The sequence below is a fragment of the Salmo salar genome, chromosome ssa15 (assembly GCF_905237065.1).
Source record: "Salmo salar chromosome ssa15, Ssal_v3.1, whole genome shotgun sequence".
NCBI classification, from domain to species: domain Eukaryota; kingdom Metazoa; phylum Chordata; class Actinopteri; order Salmoniformes; family Salmonidae; genus Salmo; species Salmo salar.
Window position 1 is genome coordinate 24,931,282 of NC_059456.1, and position 18,132 is coordinate 24,949,413.

Genomic DNA, 18,132 nt, shown 5'->3' on the forward strand with positions numbered 1-18,132 from the left:
CCGTTTGAATGTAAACTTATTTTTTTAATCAAAATGTGTTTTGGGGTAGAAATGCCTTCTTGAACATGTGAACTTTCATGTGCCTTACAAACAAACTTGTATGCCATCTGTAAATACGAATAAATTGTTAAATTACGAGCCTAGTTGGTTTAGCCACAGAAAAAGTTGACAACCTTCTCGCAAGCCATAATAGGCTGAGATAATGAGTGGGCTGGACATGCCGATAGATGAGTTTGGATTGGTCTGCCAAATAGCACAGTTCTGTCTATTTGAGCTGGTCAGTATGTCTAGTTAATCCTGTCTAACGCAGCTTTTTTATTTATTTATCTATTGTGTAGTAAAACTGCTTAAGTGTTGCTCTCCACTTTCTGGAGAACCAAGTTTTGAAATTAGTGATAATCGAGCATGATAGCTAAGGAGATGGAGAAAACACCTGTCTCCAGATTACATCTTCAAACTAAGGGCAACCATGGCATCTGACAGGAGATGTGTCCATCCATGAATAATGTGCACTGGCAAGATAGTCTAGCTAGCTATATTTTCAGATATTACACGTTTCTAATTTTGACAGAAAGTGGTTTCATTTCAAGTTAAAGTGTACTGTTAGCTAGCTAGCTAACGTTAGCTGGCTGGCTCACTAGCTAACGTTACATGTATGATCGTATTATTTGTATTTCAGAGCCATTTGCTTGGCTAGCTATAGCCTAATATTAGCTAGCTAACATTGGTTGGTTAGCTACCTGCAGATTCATGCAGGGTAGTAACATCATGAGTTGGGATTATGGTTCATTGTTTACCTAGCTAGCTAGCTAGCTACATGTCTTAACAAAAGACTCCATAATGCAAGTAACCATTTCGGGTGCGTTTGTAAATTCAGTCTGGCCATCTTTCAGAGCACTCTCGTCTGAGTGTGCCAGAGCACAGAGTAACTGATGAATTTACGAACACTCAACACACGTTCAATATAGCCGGTGTCAGTAAACGTTGGCAAAAAGCGTAATTAAATTGTTGCCAGCAGCACAGTTACAGGCACCAATGCTCTGAATAACATGAAAACAGCCTAACCAGCTCTGCTTGGGCGTGTAATGTTCAGAGTGGGGTGTTCTCTCATTTGTATCTGGAAGTAGCTGGCAAGCTAGCCAATGTTAGCCAGCTAGCTTGGGTGCTTTAGTGCCGTTATGAGGTCAGAACGTTTGGATCAACCCTACTCATCGGCCAGAGCGTACGGTGCGCGCTCTGAACGCTCCAAGAGCTAAACTCTTTGAATTTACGAACGGATAATCTGACAGCACACTTGCAGTCACCAACGCTCTGGATAACATAACAGTTTAACCAGCTCTGCTGGGGCGAATAATGTTCATTGAGCTGTTGTCTCATTTGTGTCTGGGTGCTTAACTGCTGTTGTTAGTACAGAATGCTCAGATCAACCCTTAAAGAGATGGGTGGGGCTAAATCTTAAGAGGGTGTGAACGATGCTGAATGGGTGTAGTCAAAGAGAAGCTCTTCAGTAGGCACCAAAACATGCAAAGGCCATTTTCTCAAAGTGAGTTTGCAAGTTTATCAACTTTCAAAGCAGAATTACTTTCCCATTGTTCCTCAACTGTAGTGTATGATATACCATTTTGTAGCTCTGAGTCTACTTTTATCCAATGTAAAAAACACAATTTCATTTGAGCCGGATGGTCACATTTTGTTACTGTCACAGCTGTTTGAAGGAGCGGACCAAGATGCAGCGTGTTCGTAGTTCCACATATTTATTAAAAGTGAAACTGAATGCAATACACTGAAATACTTGAAATTACAAAACAACAAACCGTGACGCAGAGAGGACAACACACTACTCAAAAGACAATAACCCACAAACCACAATGTGAAAAAAACCCTACTTAAATATGATCTCTAATCAGAAGCAATGAGGATCAGCTGCCTCCAATTAGAGATCAACCCCAAACAATCCCAACATAGAAATAGACAAACTAGAACCTAAACATAGAAATAGAAAACATAGATAAACCAAAAACACCCCCCATCACGCCCTGCCCTACGCTACTATAGAAAATGACATCTTACTAGGGTCAGGACGTGACAGTACCCCCCCCAAAGGTGCAGTCTCCGAATGCAAACAAAACAAAAACCCCAACAAAACAATCACAAAATACAAAGGAGGTAGGGGGTGACTAGTGTAGGCGGCGCGACGCTTCTGTATGTCCGGAGGAACCAGACCATTAGCGGACCAACAAATGCAGGCGGTTGAATATTGGGATGCAAACAGGCTCTGGGTGCAACGAGCTGGGTTGAACACCGTGGAGGCTAGCGACACCGGGAGGCTCAGGGTTGCGGAGGACGTGACAGTTACGTTACAGCCTTATTCTAAAATTGATTACATTAAATGTTTTCTTCATTTATCTATACACAATACCCCATAATGACGAAGTGAAAACATATTTTTTTATGTATAAGAAATAAAAAACAGAAATACCTTATTTACATAAAAAAACTGAGCTCAGGTGCATCCTGTTTCCATTTATCATCCTTGAGATGTTTCTACAACTTGGAGTCCACCTGTGGTAAATTCTATTGTTTGGACATGATTTGGAAAGGCACACGCCTGTCTATATAAGGTCCCACAGTTGACAGTGCATGTCAGAGCAAAAACCAAGCCATGAGGTTGAAGAAATTGTCCATAGGGCTCAGAGACAGGATTGTGTCAAGGCACAGATCTGGGGAAGAGAACCAAAACATTTCTGCAGCATTGAAGGTCCCCAAGAACACAGTGGCCTCCGTCATTCTTTAATGGAAGAAGTTTGGAACCACCAAGACTCTTCCTAGAGCTGGCCGCCTGACCAAACTGAGAAATCGGGGGAGAAGCGCCTTGGTCAGGGAGGTGACCAAGAACCTGATGGTCACTCTAACAGAGCTCCAGAGTTCCTCTGTGGAGATGAGAGAACCTCCCAGAAGGACAACCATCTCTGCAGTACTCCACCAATCAGGCCTTTATGGTAGAGTGGCCAGACAGAAGCCACTCCTCAGTAAAAGGCACATGACAGCCTTCTTGCAGTTTGCTAAAAGAAAATTAAAGGACTCTGACCATGAGAAACAAGATTCTCTGGTCTGATGAAACCAAGATTGGACTCTTTGGCCTGAATGCCAAGCCCCATGTCTGAGGGAAACCTGGCACCATACCTAATGTGAAGCATGGTGGTGGCAGCATCATGCTGTGGAGATGTTTTTCAGCGGCAGGGACTGGGAGAATAGTCAGGATCAAGGCAAAGTACTGAACGGAGGAAAGTACAGAGAGATCCTTGATGAAAACCTGCTCCAGAGTGCTCAGGACATCAGACTTGGGCAAAGGTTCACCTTCCAACAGGACAACGACCCTAAGCACACATCCAAGACAACACAGGAGTGGCTTTGGGACAAGTGTCTGAATGTCCTTGAGTGGCCTAGCCAGAGCCCAGACTTGAACCGAATCGAAAATCTCTGGAGAGACGTGAAAATAGCTGTGCAGCGACGCTCCCCCTCCAACCTGAAAGAGCTTGAGAGGAACTGCAGAGAAGAATGGGAGAAACTCCCCGAATATGCGTGTGCCACGATTGTAGCGTCATACCCAAGAGGACTCAAGGCGGTAATCGCCGCCAAAGGTGCTTCAACAAAGTACTGAGTAAAGGGTCTGAATACTTATGTAAATGTAATATCAGTTTTCTATTTTTTATAAATGAGCAAACTTTTCATTTTTTTTACTGTTTTTGCTTTGTCATTATGGGGTATTTTGAAAATGTTGGAATAAAGCTGTAACGTAACAATAAAAAAAAGAAGCAAGGGGTTTGAATACTTTCCGAATGCATTGTCCAGGCTGCATCATTTCCGGCCATAATCTGGAATCCCATAGGGCAGCGCACAATTGGCCCAGCGTCGTCCGGGTATGGCCGGATTAGGCCGTCATTGGAAATAAGAATTTGTTCTTAACTGACTTGTCTAGAGTCTAGAGTATAAAGGTTAAATAGATTTTTTTTTATAACTGTATATCCAAACTTTTGCCAGTAATGTGACATCTGCAAAGGACAAGAACCAAATGTAGCTAGTTGAATGTAACTAGTCGAATGAAGCTAGTCGAAGTTAGCTAGTCAATTCAGCAACTCTAGCCCAGACGTTAGAGTAGCTTTGCAGCTTCCGGTTTCATTTCCCAAATAAAAGTCTAGAGCTTGTTTTTGAACTGTGTTCTATAATGACGTTATACCAGTCGATGGCGTAGTATAGGCTTGGGCCTTCAGCAAATGACTTGTGTGTAAAAGATAGACACAGAAGAGCCTTGTCTAGAATCACCGCCTGAGCTGCAACATAGAAAGTATTCATGATTTAGCCTTGGTCTATTCCACTATCTAAATATGTCATGCTGTTGTGTTATTTAATGACCATATAATTTCATAATATATTTTTATAGCCACGTAGGGATACTGTGGTGATCATGTAAACTTCCCTGTAGCTCAGTTGGTAGAGCATGGTGTTTGAAACGCCAGGGTTGTGGGTTCGATTCCCACGCGGGGCCAGTACAGAAAAAAAAATGTATGAAATGTATGCATTCACTACTGTAAGTCGCTCTGGATAAGAGTGTCTGCTAAATGACTTAAATGTAATCTAATGAATCACACTTTGTCCAATATTTGGGAGCAGGGACTGTAGGGCTTATATTAGGCCTTTTAGACTGTTGTATTTTTTATTTTATTTAAAATTTATTTAACCAGGTAGGCAAGTTGAGAACAAGTTCTCATTTACAATTGCGACCTGGCCAAGATAAAGCAAGCAGTTTGACACATACAACAACACAGAGTTACACATGGAGTAAAACAAACATACAGTCAATAATATAGTGGAAAAATAAGTCTATATACAAAGTGAACAAATGAGGTGAGATAAGGGAGGTAAAGGCAAAAAAGGCCATGGTGGCGAAGTAAATACAATATAGCAAGTAAAACACTGGAGTGGTAGATTTGCAATGGAAGAAAGTGTAAAGAAGAAATAGAAATAATGGGGTGCAAAGGAGCAAAATAAATAAATACAGTAGGGGAAGAGGTAGTTGTTTGAGCTAAATTATAGATGGGCTATGTACAGGTGCAGTAATCTGTGAGCTGCTCTGACAGCTGGTGCTTAAAGCTAGTGAGGGAGATAAGTGTTTCCAATTTTAGAGGTTTTTGTAGTTCGTTCCAGTCATTGGCAGCAGAGAACTGGAAGGAGAGGGGGCCGAAGGAGGAATTGGCTTTGGGGGTGACCAGAGAGATATACCTGCTGGAGCGCGTGCTACAGGTGGGTGCTGCTATGGTGACCAGCGAGCTGAGATAAGGGGGAACTTTACCTAGCAGGGTCTTGTAGATGACCTGGAGCCAGTGGGATTGGTGACGTGTATGAAGCGAGGGCCAGCCAACAAGAGCGTACAGGTCGCAGTGGTGGGTAGTACAGTGGGGGGAAAAAGTATTTGATCCCCTGCTGATTTTGTACGTTTGCCCACTGACAAAGAAAGGATCAGTCTATAATTTTAATGGTAGGTTTATTTGAACAGTGAGAGACAGAATAACAACAAAAATATCCAGAAAAACACATGTCAAAAATGTTATCAATTGATTTGCATTTTAATGAGGGAAATAAGTATTTGACCCCCTCTCAATCAGAAAGATTTCTGGCTCCCATGTGTCTTTTAAACAGGTAACGAGCTGAGATTAGGAGCACACTCTTAAAGGGAGTGCTCCTAACCGCAGCTTGTTACCTGTATAAAAGACACCTGTCCACAGAAGCAATCAATCAATCAGATTCCAAACTCTCCACCATGGCCAAGACCAAAGAGCTCTCCAAGGATGTCAGGGACAGGATTGTAGACCTACACAAGGCTGGAATGGGCTACAAGACCATCGCCAAGCAGCTTGGTGAGAAGGTGACAACATTTGGTGTGATTATTCGAAAATGGAAGAAACACAAAAGAACTGTCAATATCCCTCGGCCTGGGGCTCCATGCAAGATCTCACCTCGTGGAGTTGCAATGATCATGAGAACGGTGAGGAATCTGCCCAGAACTACACGGGAGGATCTTGTCAATGATCTCAAGGCAGCTGGGACCATAGTCACCAAGAAAACAATTGGTAACACACTACGCCGTGAAGGACTGAAATCCTGCATCGCCCGCAAGGTCCCCCTGCTCAAGAATACATATACATGCCCATCTGAAGTTTGCCAATGAACATCTGAATGACTCAGAGGACAACTGGTGAAAGTGTTGTGGTCAGATGAGACCAAAATGGAGCTCTTTGACATCAACTCAACTCGCCGTGTTTGGAGGAGGAGGAATGCTGCCTATGACCCCAAGAACACCATCTCCACCGTCAAACATGGAGGTGGAAACATTATGCTTTGGGGGTGTTTTTCTGCTAAGGGGACAGGACAACTTCACCGCATCAAAGGGACGATGGACGTGGCCATGTATCATCAAATCTTGAGTGAGAACCTCCTTCCCTCAGCCAGGGCATTGAAAATGGGTCGTGGATGGGTATTCCAGCATGACAATGACCCAAAACACACGGCCTTGGCAACAAAGGAGTGGCTCAAGAAGAAGCACATTAAGGTCCTGGAGTGGCCTAGCCAGTCTCCAGACCTTAATCCCATAGAAAATCTGTGGAGGGAGCTGAAGGTTCGAGTTGCCAAACGTCAGCCACGAAACCTTAATGACTTGGAGAAGATCTGCAAAGAGGAGTGGGACAAAATCCCTCCTGAGATGTGTGCAAACCTGGTGGCCAACTACAAGAAATGTCTGACCTCTGTGATTGCCAACAAGGGTTTTTCCACCAAGTACTAAGTCATGTTTTGCAGAGGGGTCAAATACTTATTTCCCTCATTAAAATGCAAATCATTTTATAACATTTTTGACATGCGTTTTTCTGGATTTTTTGTTGTTATTCTGTTTCTCACTGTTCAAATAAACCTACTATTAAAATTGTAGACTGATAATTTCTTTGTAAGTGGGCAAACGAACAAAATCAGCAGGGGATCAAATACTTTTTCCCCCACTGTATATGGGGCTTTGGTGAAAAAACAGATGGCACTGTGATAGACTGCATCCAATTTATTGAGTAGGGTATTGGAGGCTATTTTGTAAATGACATCGCCGAAGTCGAGGATCGGTAGGATGGTCAGTTTTACGAGGGTATGTTTGGCAGCATGAGTGAAAGATGCTTTGTTGCGAAATAGGAAGCCAATTCTAGATTTAATTTTGGATTGGAGATGTTTGATGTGAGTCTGGAAGGAGAGTTTACAGTCTAACCAGACACCTAGGTATTTGTAGTTGTCCACATATTCTAAGTCAGAACCGTCCAGAGTAGTGATGCTGGACGGGAGGGCAGGTGCAGGCAGCGATTGGTTGAAAAGCATACATTTAGTTTTACTTGTATTTAAGAGCAGTTGGAGGCCACAGAAGGAGTGTTGTATGGCATTGAAGCCCGTCTGGAGGGTAGTTAACACAGTGTCCAAAGAAGGGCCAGAACTATATAGAATGGTGTCGTCTGCATTGAGGTGGATCAGAGACTCACCAGCAGCAAGAGCGACATCATTGATGTATACAGAGAAAAGAGTCGGCCAAAGAATTGAACCCTGTGGCACCCCCATAGAGACTGCCAGAGGCCCGGACAACAGGCCCTCCGATTTGACACACTGAACTCTATCAGACAAGTAGTTGGTGAACCAGGCGAGGCAATAATTTGAGAAACCAAGGCTGTTGAGTCTGCCGATGAGGATGTGGTGATTGACAGAGTTGAAAGCCTTGGCCAGGTCAATAAATATGGCTGCACAGTATTGTTTCTTATCGATGGCGGTTAAGATATCGTTTAGGACCTTGAGCGTGGCTGAGGTGCACCCATGACCAGCTCTGAAACCCGATTGCATAGCGGAGAAGGTGCGGTGGGATTCGAAATGGTCGGTAATCTGTTTGTTGACTTGGCTTTCGAAGAATTTAGAGAGGCAGGGTAGGATAGATATAGGTCTGTAGCAGTTTGGGTCAAGAGTGTCCCCCCCTTTGAAGAGGGGGAGGAACGCAGCTGCTTTCCAATCTTTGGGAATCTCAGACGACACGAAAGAGAGGTTGAACAGGCTAGTAATAGGGGTTGCAACAATTTCGGCAGATAATTTTAGAAAGAAAGGGTCCAGATTGTCTAGCCCGGCTGATTTGTAGGAGTCCAGATTTTGCAGCTCTTTCAGAACATCAGCTGATCGGATTTGGGAGAAGGAGAAATGGGGGAGGCTTGGGCGAGTTGCTGTGGGGGGTGCAGTGCTGTTGACCGGGGTAGGGGTAGCCAGGTGGAAAGCATGGCCAGCCGTAGAAAAATGCTTATTGAAATTCTCAATTATAGTGGATTTATCGGTGGTGAGAGTTTCCTATCCTCAGTGCAGTGGGCAGTTGGGACGAGGTGCTCTTATTCTACAAGGACTTTACAGTGTCCCAGAACTTTTTTGAGTTTGTGTTGCAGGAAGCAAATTTCTGCTTGAAAAAGCTAGCCTTGGCTTTTCTAAGAGCCTGTGTATATTGGTTTCTAACTTCCCTGAAAATCTGCATATCACGGGGGCTGTTCGATGCTAATGCAGAACGCCACAGGATGTTTTTGTGTTAGTTAAGGGCAGTCAGGTCTGGAGAGAACCAAGGGCTATATCTGTTCCTGGTTCAAAATTTCTTGAATGGGGCATGCTTATTTAAGATGGTGAGGAAGGCATTTTTTTTAAATAACCAGGCATCCTCTACTGAAGGGAGGAGGTCAATATCCTTCCAGGATACCCGGGCCAGGTCGATTCATACATAGTGAATTCCACTCTGTATGTAGGCTTGTTAAAGCCATTTGCGTTACACAACCCCATCACACAGAGGCTATATCCATATCAATAAATGAGACAACAACTAAATATCGATTAAGTCTTGGCTATAACCTGTCCTGAGCCAAATAGCCAAGTGGTCCCAAGTGGTCAAGGCTATCTACAACCTATTCTTATTGCCAGATTAGTTTTCCCTATCAGCCACTGCACGTACCTCTTTAACTATTTTGTTAAAAATGTATTTAGAGGCTATATTTAGAGGCCTGTGAGCTAAGGGCTCTTTTTAAGGAGAGCCCTATAATAAAAACTGTTATAAAACACAAATAGAGTTCTAAAATTGTTTCGTAAGACACCAGTCCCCAAAATGATAGCCTAAGTTGCAATGTCTACAAGTTGAGGCCTATTTTTTCATTTGGATAGGCCTAAATTAAACATTGAATTTTTAAAGTGATAGGCTAAAGAACTTTGGGGAATTTAGATAATTTTGAATACGCACATGGATTTCAATAAACAAATGGATGCATGGCTTCAGAAGGACATCTTCTGAGACTGAGGGGTGCTTTTCCAAAGGCGCATGGTGCTGTGGTGCTGCATAGAGATCACAAGCACTTAAACTGGACAGCAGTGTCGAGATGGAGTGAATAGCCTATATGGAGACTTCCTAAGACCACTGCAACAGAGCTTATGCCAGACTAGCCTACGTTTAACCTGTCCCTTATGTTCATGACCATATTCACATAAATCATGTCAATTTATTTGTACATTCATTTGAACCCACCTACAGAATATGCTTTGGCAACATTTTGAGTGATGAAATCATATTAAAATATTCTGTAAAACATTTTTAAGAGTGACAAAGACTCCAGTGGTCATACATAATTAATAGATTCACTAAACATTTATTATAATTCTATGTTTCATTATTCCTGGTAGATACTACTTGTTATGATTCATTATTCCTGGTAGATACAGTTGAAGTCGGAAGTTTACATACACCTTAGCCAAAAACATTTAAACTCTGGTTTTCACAATTCCTGACATTTAATCCTAGTAAAAATTCCCTGTTTTAGGTCAGTTAGGATCACCACTTTATTTTCAGAATGTGAAATGTCAGAATAATAGTAGAGAAAATGATTTATTTCAGCTTTCATTTGTTTCATCACATTCCCAGTGGGTCAGAAGTTTACATACACTCAATTAGTATTTGGTAGCATTGCCTTTAAATTGTTAAACTTGGGTCAAGTTGGGTGAATTTTGTCCCATTCCTCCTGACAGAGCTGGTGTAACTGAGTTAGATTTTTAGGCCTCCTTGCTTTCACACGCTTTTTCAGTTCTGCCAACAAATTTTCTGTAGGTTTGAGGTCAGGGCTTTGTGATGGCCACTCCAATACCTTGACTTTGTTGTCCTTAAGCCATTTTGCCACACCTTTGGAAGTATGCTTGGGGTCATTGTCCATTTGGAGGATCCATTTGCGACCAAGCTTTAACTTCCTGACTGATGTCTTGAGATGTTGCTTCAATATATCCACATAATTTTCCTACCTCATGATGGCATCTATTTTGTGAAGTGCACCAGTCCCTCCTGTAGCAAAACACCCCCACAACATGATGCTGCCAGCCTGTGCTTCACGGTTGGGATGGTGTTCTTCGGCTTGCAAGCGTCCCCCTTTTTCTTCCAAACATAACGATGGCCATTATGGCAAACAGTTCTATTTTTATTTCATCAGACCAGAGGACATTTCTACAAAAAGTACGATCTTTGTCCCCATGTCCAGTTGCAAACCGTAGTCTGGCTTTTTTATGCCGGTTTTGGAGCAGTGGCTTCTTCCTTGCTGAGCGGCCTTTCAGGTTACGTCGATATAGGACTCGTTTTACTGTGGATATAGATACTTTTGTACCTGTTTCCTCCAGCATCTTCACAGGGTCTTTTGCTGTTGTTCTGGGATTGATTTGCACTTTTCGCACCAAAGTATGTCCATCTCTAGGAGACAGAATGCGTCTCCTTCCTGAGCAGTATGACGGCTGCGTGGTCCCATGGTGTTTATACTTGCGTACAGATGAACGTGGTACCTTCAGGCGTTTGGAAATTGCTCCCAAGGATGAATCAGACTTGTGGAGGTCTACAATTTTATTTCTGGTTTCTTGGCTGATTTCTTTTGATTTTCCCATGATGTCAACGTTAGAGGCACTGAGTTTGAAGGTAGGCCCTGAAATACATCCACAGGTACACCTCCAATTGACTCAAATTATGTCAATTAGCCTATCAGAAGCTTCTAAAGCCATGACATCATTTTCTGGAATTTTCCAAGCTGTTTAAAAGCACAGTCAACTTCGTGTATGTAAACTTCTGACCCACTGGAATTGTGATACAGTGAATTATAAGTGAACTAATTTGTCTGTAAACAATTGTTGGAAAAATTACTTGTGTCATGCACAAAGTAGATGTCCTAACCGACTTGCCAAAACTATAGTTTGTTAACAAGAAATATGTGGAGTGATTGAAAAACGAGTTTTAATGACTCCAACCTAAGTGTATGTAAACTTCCGACTTCAACTGTAAATATATGGATGAGCGATGGCGTGCGGCATAGGCAAGATGCAGTAGATGGTGTAGAATACAGTATATACATATGAGATTAGTAATGTAGGATGTGTAAACATTATTAACGTGCCGTTATTTAAAGTGACTAGTGATACCTCTATGTAAACAATATTAATGTGGCGTTATTTAAAGTGACTAGTGATACCTCTATGTAAACAATATTAATGTGTCATTATTTAAAGTGACTAGTGATACCTTTATTAAGTCTGTTTATTTAAGTGGCCAGAGATTTGAGTCTGTTTGTTGACAGCAGCCTCTCTATGTTAGTGATGGCTGTTTAACAGTCTGATGGCCTTGAGATAGAAGCTGTTTTTCAGTCTCTTGGTCCCAGCTTTGATGCACCTGTACTGACCTCGCCTTCTGGATGATAGCGGTGTGAACAGGCAGTGGCTCGGGTGGTTGTTGTTCTTGATGATTATTTTTGGCTTTCCTGTGACATTGGGTGCTGTAGGTGTGCTGGAGGGCAGGTAGTTTGCCCCCGGTGATGCGTTGTGCAGAACCCACTAGCCTCTGGAGAGCCTTGCAGAAATTCTTAGTTTGTGCAAACCCACAGTTGCATCAGCAGTCTGGGTGGCTGGTCTCAGACGATCCTGCAGGTGAAGAAGCTGGATGTGGAGATCCTGGACTGGCGTGGTTACACGTGGTCTGCAGTTGTGAGGCAGGTTGGACGTATTCTCTAAAATGATGTTGGAGGCGGCTTATGGTAGAGAAATTTTTTAACATTACATTCTCTGGCAACAGCTCTGGTGGAAATTCCTGCAGTCAGCATGGCATTTGCATGCTCCCTCTAAACTTGAGACATCTGTGGCATTGTGTTGTGTGACAAAATAACACCTTCGTAATGATCATGCTGTTTAATCTTTAATCTTCTTTAATCTTTAAGCTTCTTGATATACCACACCAACGGTCATCCAACTCAGAATTCCAAGTCGGGAACTCGGGCCTCTTTCTAGAGCTCCGACCTGAAGATCAATGACGTCATGATTCAACAGTTCCCAGTTGTCTTGAAAGCACCATAAATCCAGAGAATGCCAGACTTTGATGACAAAATTTGCCCACGAAGAACCATCACACCACCTTCCTTTTCAAGTGAGCACAGCACAACAAGGTGAGTCCAGAAATGTATTGTATGCTGCTGCATAAATGATGTAATATGACAGGGAGATATGTATACTGTAGCTAAGAAAGTAATACTAAGTGTATGTTTGTTACTCATGTGCCTCACCCTAATAATGTGGTCCCTTTTCTCCTCATAACTTAACCTACTGTTCTGACTTGGTGGTGCACAATTAGCCTATAGCCTGTTTTCGAAAAATGTCATCATCGAATATTGTAAGAGCTTTCATTGTCTGCTTATATGCCCCCTTTATTTATCCTTCGGTTCTGACTTGGTGTACAGGGAGAAAACTGTAAGAATGGCCCATGTTCTGAATTCTGTCACTGTACATTTCAAAAGTGCTGAACAAATATTTATATTGACTATTGAAATGGCCAATTATCCGTTCGTCGTCCCTTATGCCATAGTTTGCACCTCTGCATTGTCACATTTGTTTAAGCAAGTCAGTCATATCTGCTATGTTACTGTATTTGTATTTATTATGGATCCCCAGTAGCTGCTGCCAAAGCACCAGCTACTCTTTCTGGGGTCCAGCAAAATTAAGGCAGTTTATACAATTTTTTAACATTACAATACATTCACAGATTTCACAACACACTGTGTGCCCTCAGGCCCCTACTCCACCACTACCACATATCTACAGTACTAAATCCATGTGTATGTACTGTGTGTGTGTGTGTGTGTGTGTGTGTGTGTGTGTGTGTGTGTGTGTGTGTGTGTGTGTGTGTGTGTGTGTGTGTGTGTGTGTGTGTGTGTGTGTGTGTGTGTATGCATGTGTCTGTGACAATGTGTGTGTTGCTTCACAGTCCCCGTTGTTCCATTAGGTGTTTTTTTAATCTGTTTTTTAAATCTAATTTTACTGCTTGCGTCAGTTACTTGATGTGGAATAGAGTTCCATGTAGTCATGGCTCTACTGTGTGCCTCCCACAGTCTGTTCTGGACTTGGGGACTGTGAAGTGACCTCTTGTGGCAAGTCTTGTGGAGTATCCATGGGTGTCCGAGATGTGTGCCAGTAGTTTAGACAGACAGCTCGGTGCATTCATGCATTCATGTCAATACCTCTCATAAATAAAAGTAGGGATGAAGTCGATCTCTCCTCTACTTTCAGCCAGTAGAGATTGACATGCATATTATTAATATTAGCTCTCTGTGTACATCCAAGTGCCAGCCGTGCTGCTCTGTTCTGAGCCAATTGCAATTTTCCTAAGTCCTTTTTTGTGGCACCTGACCACACGACTGAACAGTAGTCAAGGTGTGACAAAACTAGGGCCTGTAGGACCTGCCTTGTTGATAGTGTTTTTAAGAAAGTCAGAGCATCACTTAATTACAGACAGACTTCTCCCCATCTTAGCAACTAGTGCATCGATATGTTTTGACCAAGACAGTTTACAATCCAGGTTTACTCCAAGCAGTTTAGTCACGTCAACTTGATCAATTTCCACATTATTTATTACAAGATTTAGTTGAGGTTTAGGGTTTAGTGAGTGTTTTGTTCCAAATACAATGCTTTTAGTTTTAGAAATATTTAGGGCTAACTTATTCCTTGCCACCCACTCTGAAACTAACTGCAGCACTTTGTTGAGTGTTGCAGTCATTTCAGTCGCTGTAGTAGCTGACGTGTATACTGTTGAGTCATCCGCATACATAGAAACTCTGGCTTTACTCAAAGTCAGTGGCATGTCGTTAGTAAAAATGGAAAAAAGCAAGGTCTTATGGGTGTAAACAACAAAGATACAAAACATGGGAATCAATGTTCTTGGTTTGTCTGCAGGTTCACAGCGACACCTTGTGGAGCTCAGTGATGTTTGGTCAATTACTTTATTAAAATATAGTAAATTCAATCCAACAGATGCACTGTGGTAATGTTGGTTAGGAAGTTCATCAAAGAAGTTAATATATACTTTATAAAGCTCTTCATATTATGTGATAAATGGTATACTGCATAGTAACCTTTATATTATGTGATAAATGGTATACTGCATAGTAACCTTTATATTATGTGATAAATGGTATACTGCATAGTAACCTTTATATTATGTGATAAATGGTATACTGCATAGTAACCTTTATATTATGTGATAAATGGTATACTGCATAGTAACAACATGATAAGGGTGCATTAAAAACAAGGAATCGGTAAAAATACAAACACTCCTATGTCAAGTCTGTCCTAGTAACTCTCTTCATCACATAGACCCATTATATTTAAGATATTATTTCACCATTGATACAAAAAATAAACATAATTGTTCAAAATGTATTTTCATTAAAAATAGCTCGATTTTTGAATAAGACAGAGGCTATTTGCTCCACTAGGAAGTAGAAGGAATAAGACAAGTTATAGAGAAGTGCTAGTCATGTTCAGGTCCCAGTCAGGTCAGGCTGCGGGTGTCTGTCCCCTCTGTGTCTGATTTTACACACCACTCCACTCTTTGGTCTCAAAGACCCAGTGTCCAGGATGTCAAAGGACTGGCCAGGCAGCAGGCTGAAGTCAAACCTCTGGAGCAGCTTGGCCATCACTACCTTGGCCTCCATCTGTGAACAACAGATCTGTTTAAAGGATGACAACACTGGTGTGCTCACTACCTGTCTGGTCAACAAAAATAAAATATTAAGATGGGCAAAGAACACAGACACTAGACAGAGGAAGATTGGAGAAAAGTGTTATGGACAAATGAATCTAAGTTTGAGGTGTTCACATCACAAAGAAGAACATTTGTGAGACGCTGAAAAAATGAAAATATACTGGAGGAGTGCTTGACGTCATCTGTCAAGCATGGTGGAGGCAATGTGTTGGTCTGGGGGTGCTTTGGTGGTGGTAAAGTAGGAGATTTGTACAGGGTTAAAGGGATCTTGAAAGAAGGCTATCACTCCATTTTTTAACACCATGCCATACCCTGTGGATGGCACTTAATTGGAGCCAATTTCCTCCTACAGCAGGACAATGACCCAAAGCACAGCACCAAACTACAAACTATTTAGGGAAGAAGCAGTCAGCTGGTATTCTGTCTTTAATGGAGTGACCAGCACAGTCACCAGATCTCAACCCTATTGAGCTGTTGTGGGAGCAGCTTGACTTTATGGAACGTAAAAAGTGCCCATCAAGCCAATCCAATTTGTGTGAGGTGCTTCAGGAAGCATGGGGTGAAATCGCTTCAGATTACCTCAACAAACTGACAACTCGAATGCCAAAGGTCTGCAAGGCTGTAATTGCTGCAAATGGAGGATTCTTTGACGAAAGCAAAGTTTGAAGGACACATTATTTCAATTACAAATCATTATATAGAACCTTGTCAATGTCTTGACTATATTTCCTATTCCTTTTGCAATTCATTTCATGTATGTTTTCATGGAAAACAAGGACATTTCTAAGTGACCCCAAACTTTTGAATGGTAGTGTATATCTCAATATACTGACTACATATATTTACCCCAATACACTTACCTACATCTCAAATTTCTCTCTCTCTGTCCGTCCTGCAGAAGGTGACCTGGCCATCCCTGAGACATCTGACAACAGTAAGAAGCTGATGGTGAGAACGCGCAGCAAGAGGAAGTTCCTCTTCAAGGTCCCGGAAGAGGAGAGACTGCAGCAGAGGAGGTAACCTTTTTTTCCCCCACAATCCCCTTTCATACTTTTCTTGACTTTTGGAGTGTACAGCAGTAAAGTAGCGAGGGGAGATAGAATATAGGGGTTTAGATAAGGGAGTCTGAGTCGGGGCTTGAACCCCCGTCGCCAGGGGGGCACCACTCAATCAGACTCCAGCGCCAGTGGAGGTGACATCACTATAACTATACGTCTGACTTAAATGAGGAGATGATTGTCAGAAGTTAGTCTGTTTGTTTATTGTAGTACACTCACCCAGTACAACTTCAGGCGGCAGGTAGCCTAGTGGTTGGGCCAGTAACCGAAAGGTCGCTGGTTCGAATCTCCGGGCAGACTAGGTGAAGAATCTGTCAGTGTCCTTGAGCAAGGCACTTAATCCAAAGTTGCCCTGAATAAGATGTTGCAAAAATGACTAAAATATAACTATTCACAATAATACATACTGACCATTGTAACCATGTGTTTTGTGTTGACAGAGAGATGCTGAGGGACCCTGAGCTGAGGTCCAAGTTGATCTCCAACCCAATCAACTTTAACCACGTGGCACACATGGGCCCCGGCGACGGCATGCAGGTCCTCATGGATTTGCCTCTGGTAAACACAGCTAGAGCCAAAATGGCTGCCTCATACTGTATTCATAACCCATAGGAGATAGTTAAAGGACTCAACTTGGATATAACCCGTTTTAGCATGGACATTGTCATTGAGGCACATTTTCAAACATCAAAAGGAGAAGAAAATGTACTTTAAAATGGAGGTAGCCTTAATGGCGCTGCCCATGCTGTCACAGACGCCATAATGGCACAGATACAAAGAAAGATAGGACCTCTTTCCATCTCTGTCATAACCCAACTGACGTTGCAGGAAGCAAAATGGCTTCCCAACCCCATGATAACCTGACTGATATTGTAGCAGCCAAAGTGGCTGTCTATTGCAAATTAACTGACATTTGCTGTACCCAGGACAGCTACTGCAAATAACCTAACTGATATCGCAGGAACCAAAATGTCCACCCTGTGTTAACCTTCCTGAAATTGCGGATAATAAAATGGCCGCCCCTTAAAACGGGAGCCATAACAGCTGTTTTTTAACGATCGCAAGACACCCGCTGGAGCCAACATGGTGTCTCCTTGCATTTTCTGACACTAGCAGCTCCCACTGCCAACTCCACAGAATAGCACTGCTATCCTACCATCCTAACTCCACAGAATAGCACTGCTATCATACCATCCTAACTCCACAGAATAGCACTGCTATCCTACCTTCTAGATGTCACCTTTCTCTACCTATTTACCACCTCTGTCCCTCTGGTTTTTGAATCTGAGACTGGAGGTCTGGGGTACTGGTTGTTGAATCTGAGCCTGGAGGTCTGGGGTACTGGTTGTTGAATCTGAGCCTGGAGGTCTGGGGTACTGGTTGTTGAATCTGAGCCTGGATGTCTGGGGTACTGGTTGTTGAATCTGAGCCTGGAGGTCTGGGGTACTGGTTGTTGAATCCGAGCCTGGAGGTCTGGGGTACTGGTTGTTGAATCTGAGCCTGGAGGTCTGGGGTACTGGTTGTTGAATCCGAGCCTGGAGGTCTGGGGTACTGGTTGTTGAATCTGAGCCTGGAGGTCTGGGGTACTGGTTGTTGAATCCGAGCCTGGAGGTCTGGGGTACTGGTTGTTGATCGGAGCAAAGTACAGAGAGATCCTTGATGAAAACCTGCTCCAGGGCGCTCGGGACCAGTGTCTCTGTGTGTGTGTGTGTGTGTGTGTGTGTGTGTGTGTGTGTGTGTGTGTGTGTGTGTGTGTGTGTGTGTGTGTGTGTGTGTGTGTGTGTGTGTGTGTGTGTGTGTGTGTGTGTGTGTTTGTGTGTGTGTGTGTGTGTCTGTGTGTGTGTGTGTGTGTGTGTCTCTCTGTGTGTGTGTGTGTTCTCTGTGTGTGTGTGTGTCTCTCTGTGTGTGTGTGTGTGTGTGTGTGTGTGTGTG

The 18,132-nt window shown here is 42.7% G+C and overlaps 1 protein-coding gene and 1 non-coding gene across 2 annotated transcripts; both read left to right on the forward strand.

Annotated features, from left to right (window-relative positions):
- Window positions 1-4,473: 4,473 nt before the first annotated feature.
- trnas-uga (transfer RNA serine (anticodon UGA)) lies at window positions 4,474-4,556 on the forward strand. Its single transcript has one exon. It is a non-coding gene; the product is annotated as a tRNA-Ser (tRNA).
- An 11,473-nt stretch (window positions 4,557-16,029) lies between these two features.
- Window positions 16,030-17,194, forward strand: LOC123727245 (serine/threonine-protein kinase MRCK beta-like). The gene is made up of 2 exons (XM_045695575.1): window positions 16,030-16,158; window positions 16,641-17,194. The coding sequence occupies exons 1-2, from the start codon at window positions 16,088-16,090 to the stop codon at window positions 16,810-16,812; spliced, it is 243 nt and encodes an 80-aa protein (XP_045551531.1). The 5' UTR covers window positions 16,030-16,087; the 3' UTR covers window positions 16,813-17,194.
- The last annotated feature ends 938 nt before the right edge of the window (window positions 17,195-18,132 follow it).

Excerpts from the sequence above, each read along its gene's own strand:
- LOC123727245 (XM_045695575.1), top strand. The coding sequence starts at position 16,088 with ATGGTGAGAACGCGCAGCAAGAGGAAGTTCCTCTTCAAGGTCCCGGAA. Across the intron at positions 16,159-16,640 it reads GAGAGACTGCAGCAGAGGAG|AGAGATGCTGAGGGACCCTG; the intron begins GTAACCTTTTTT and ends TTGTGTTGACAG.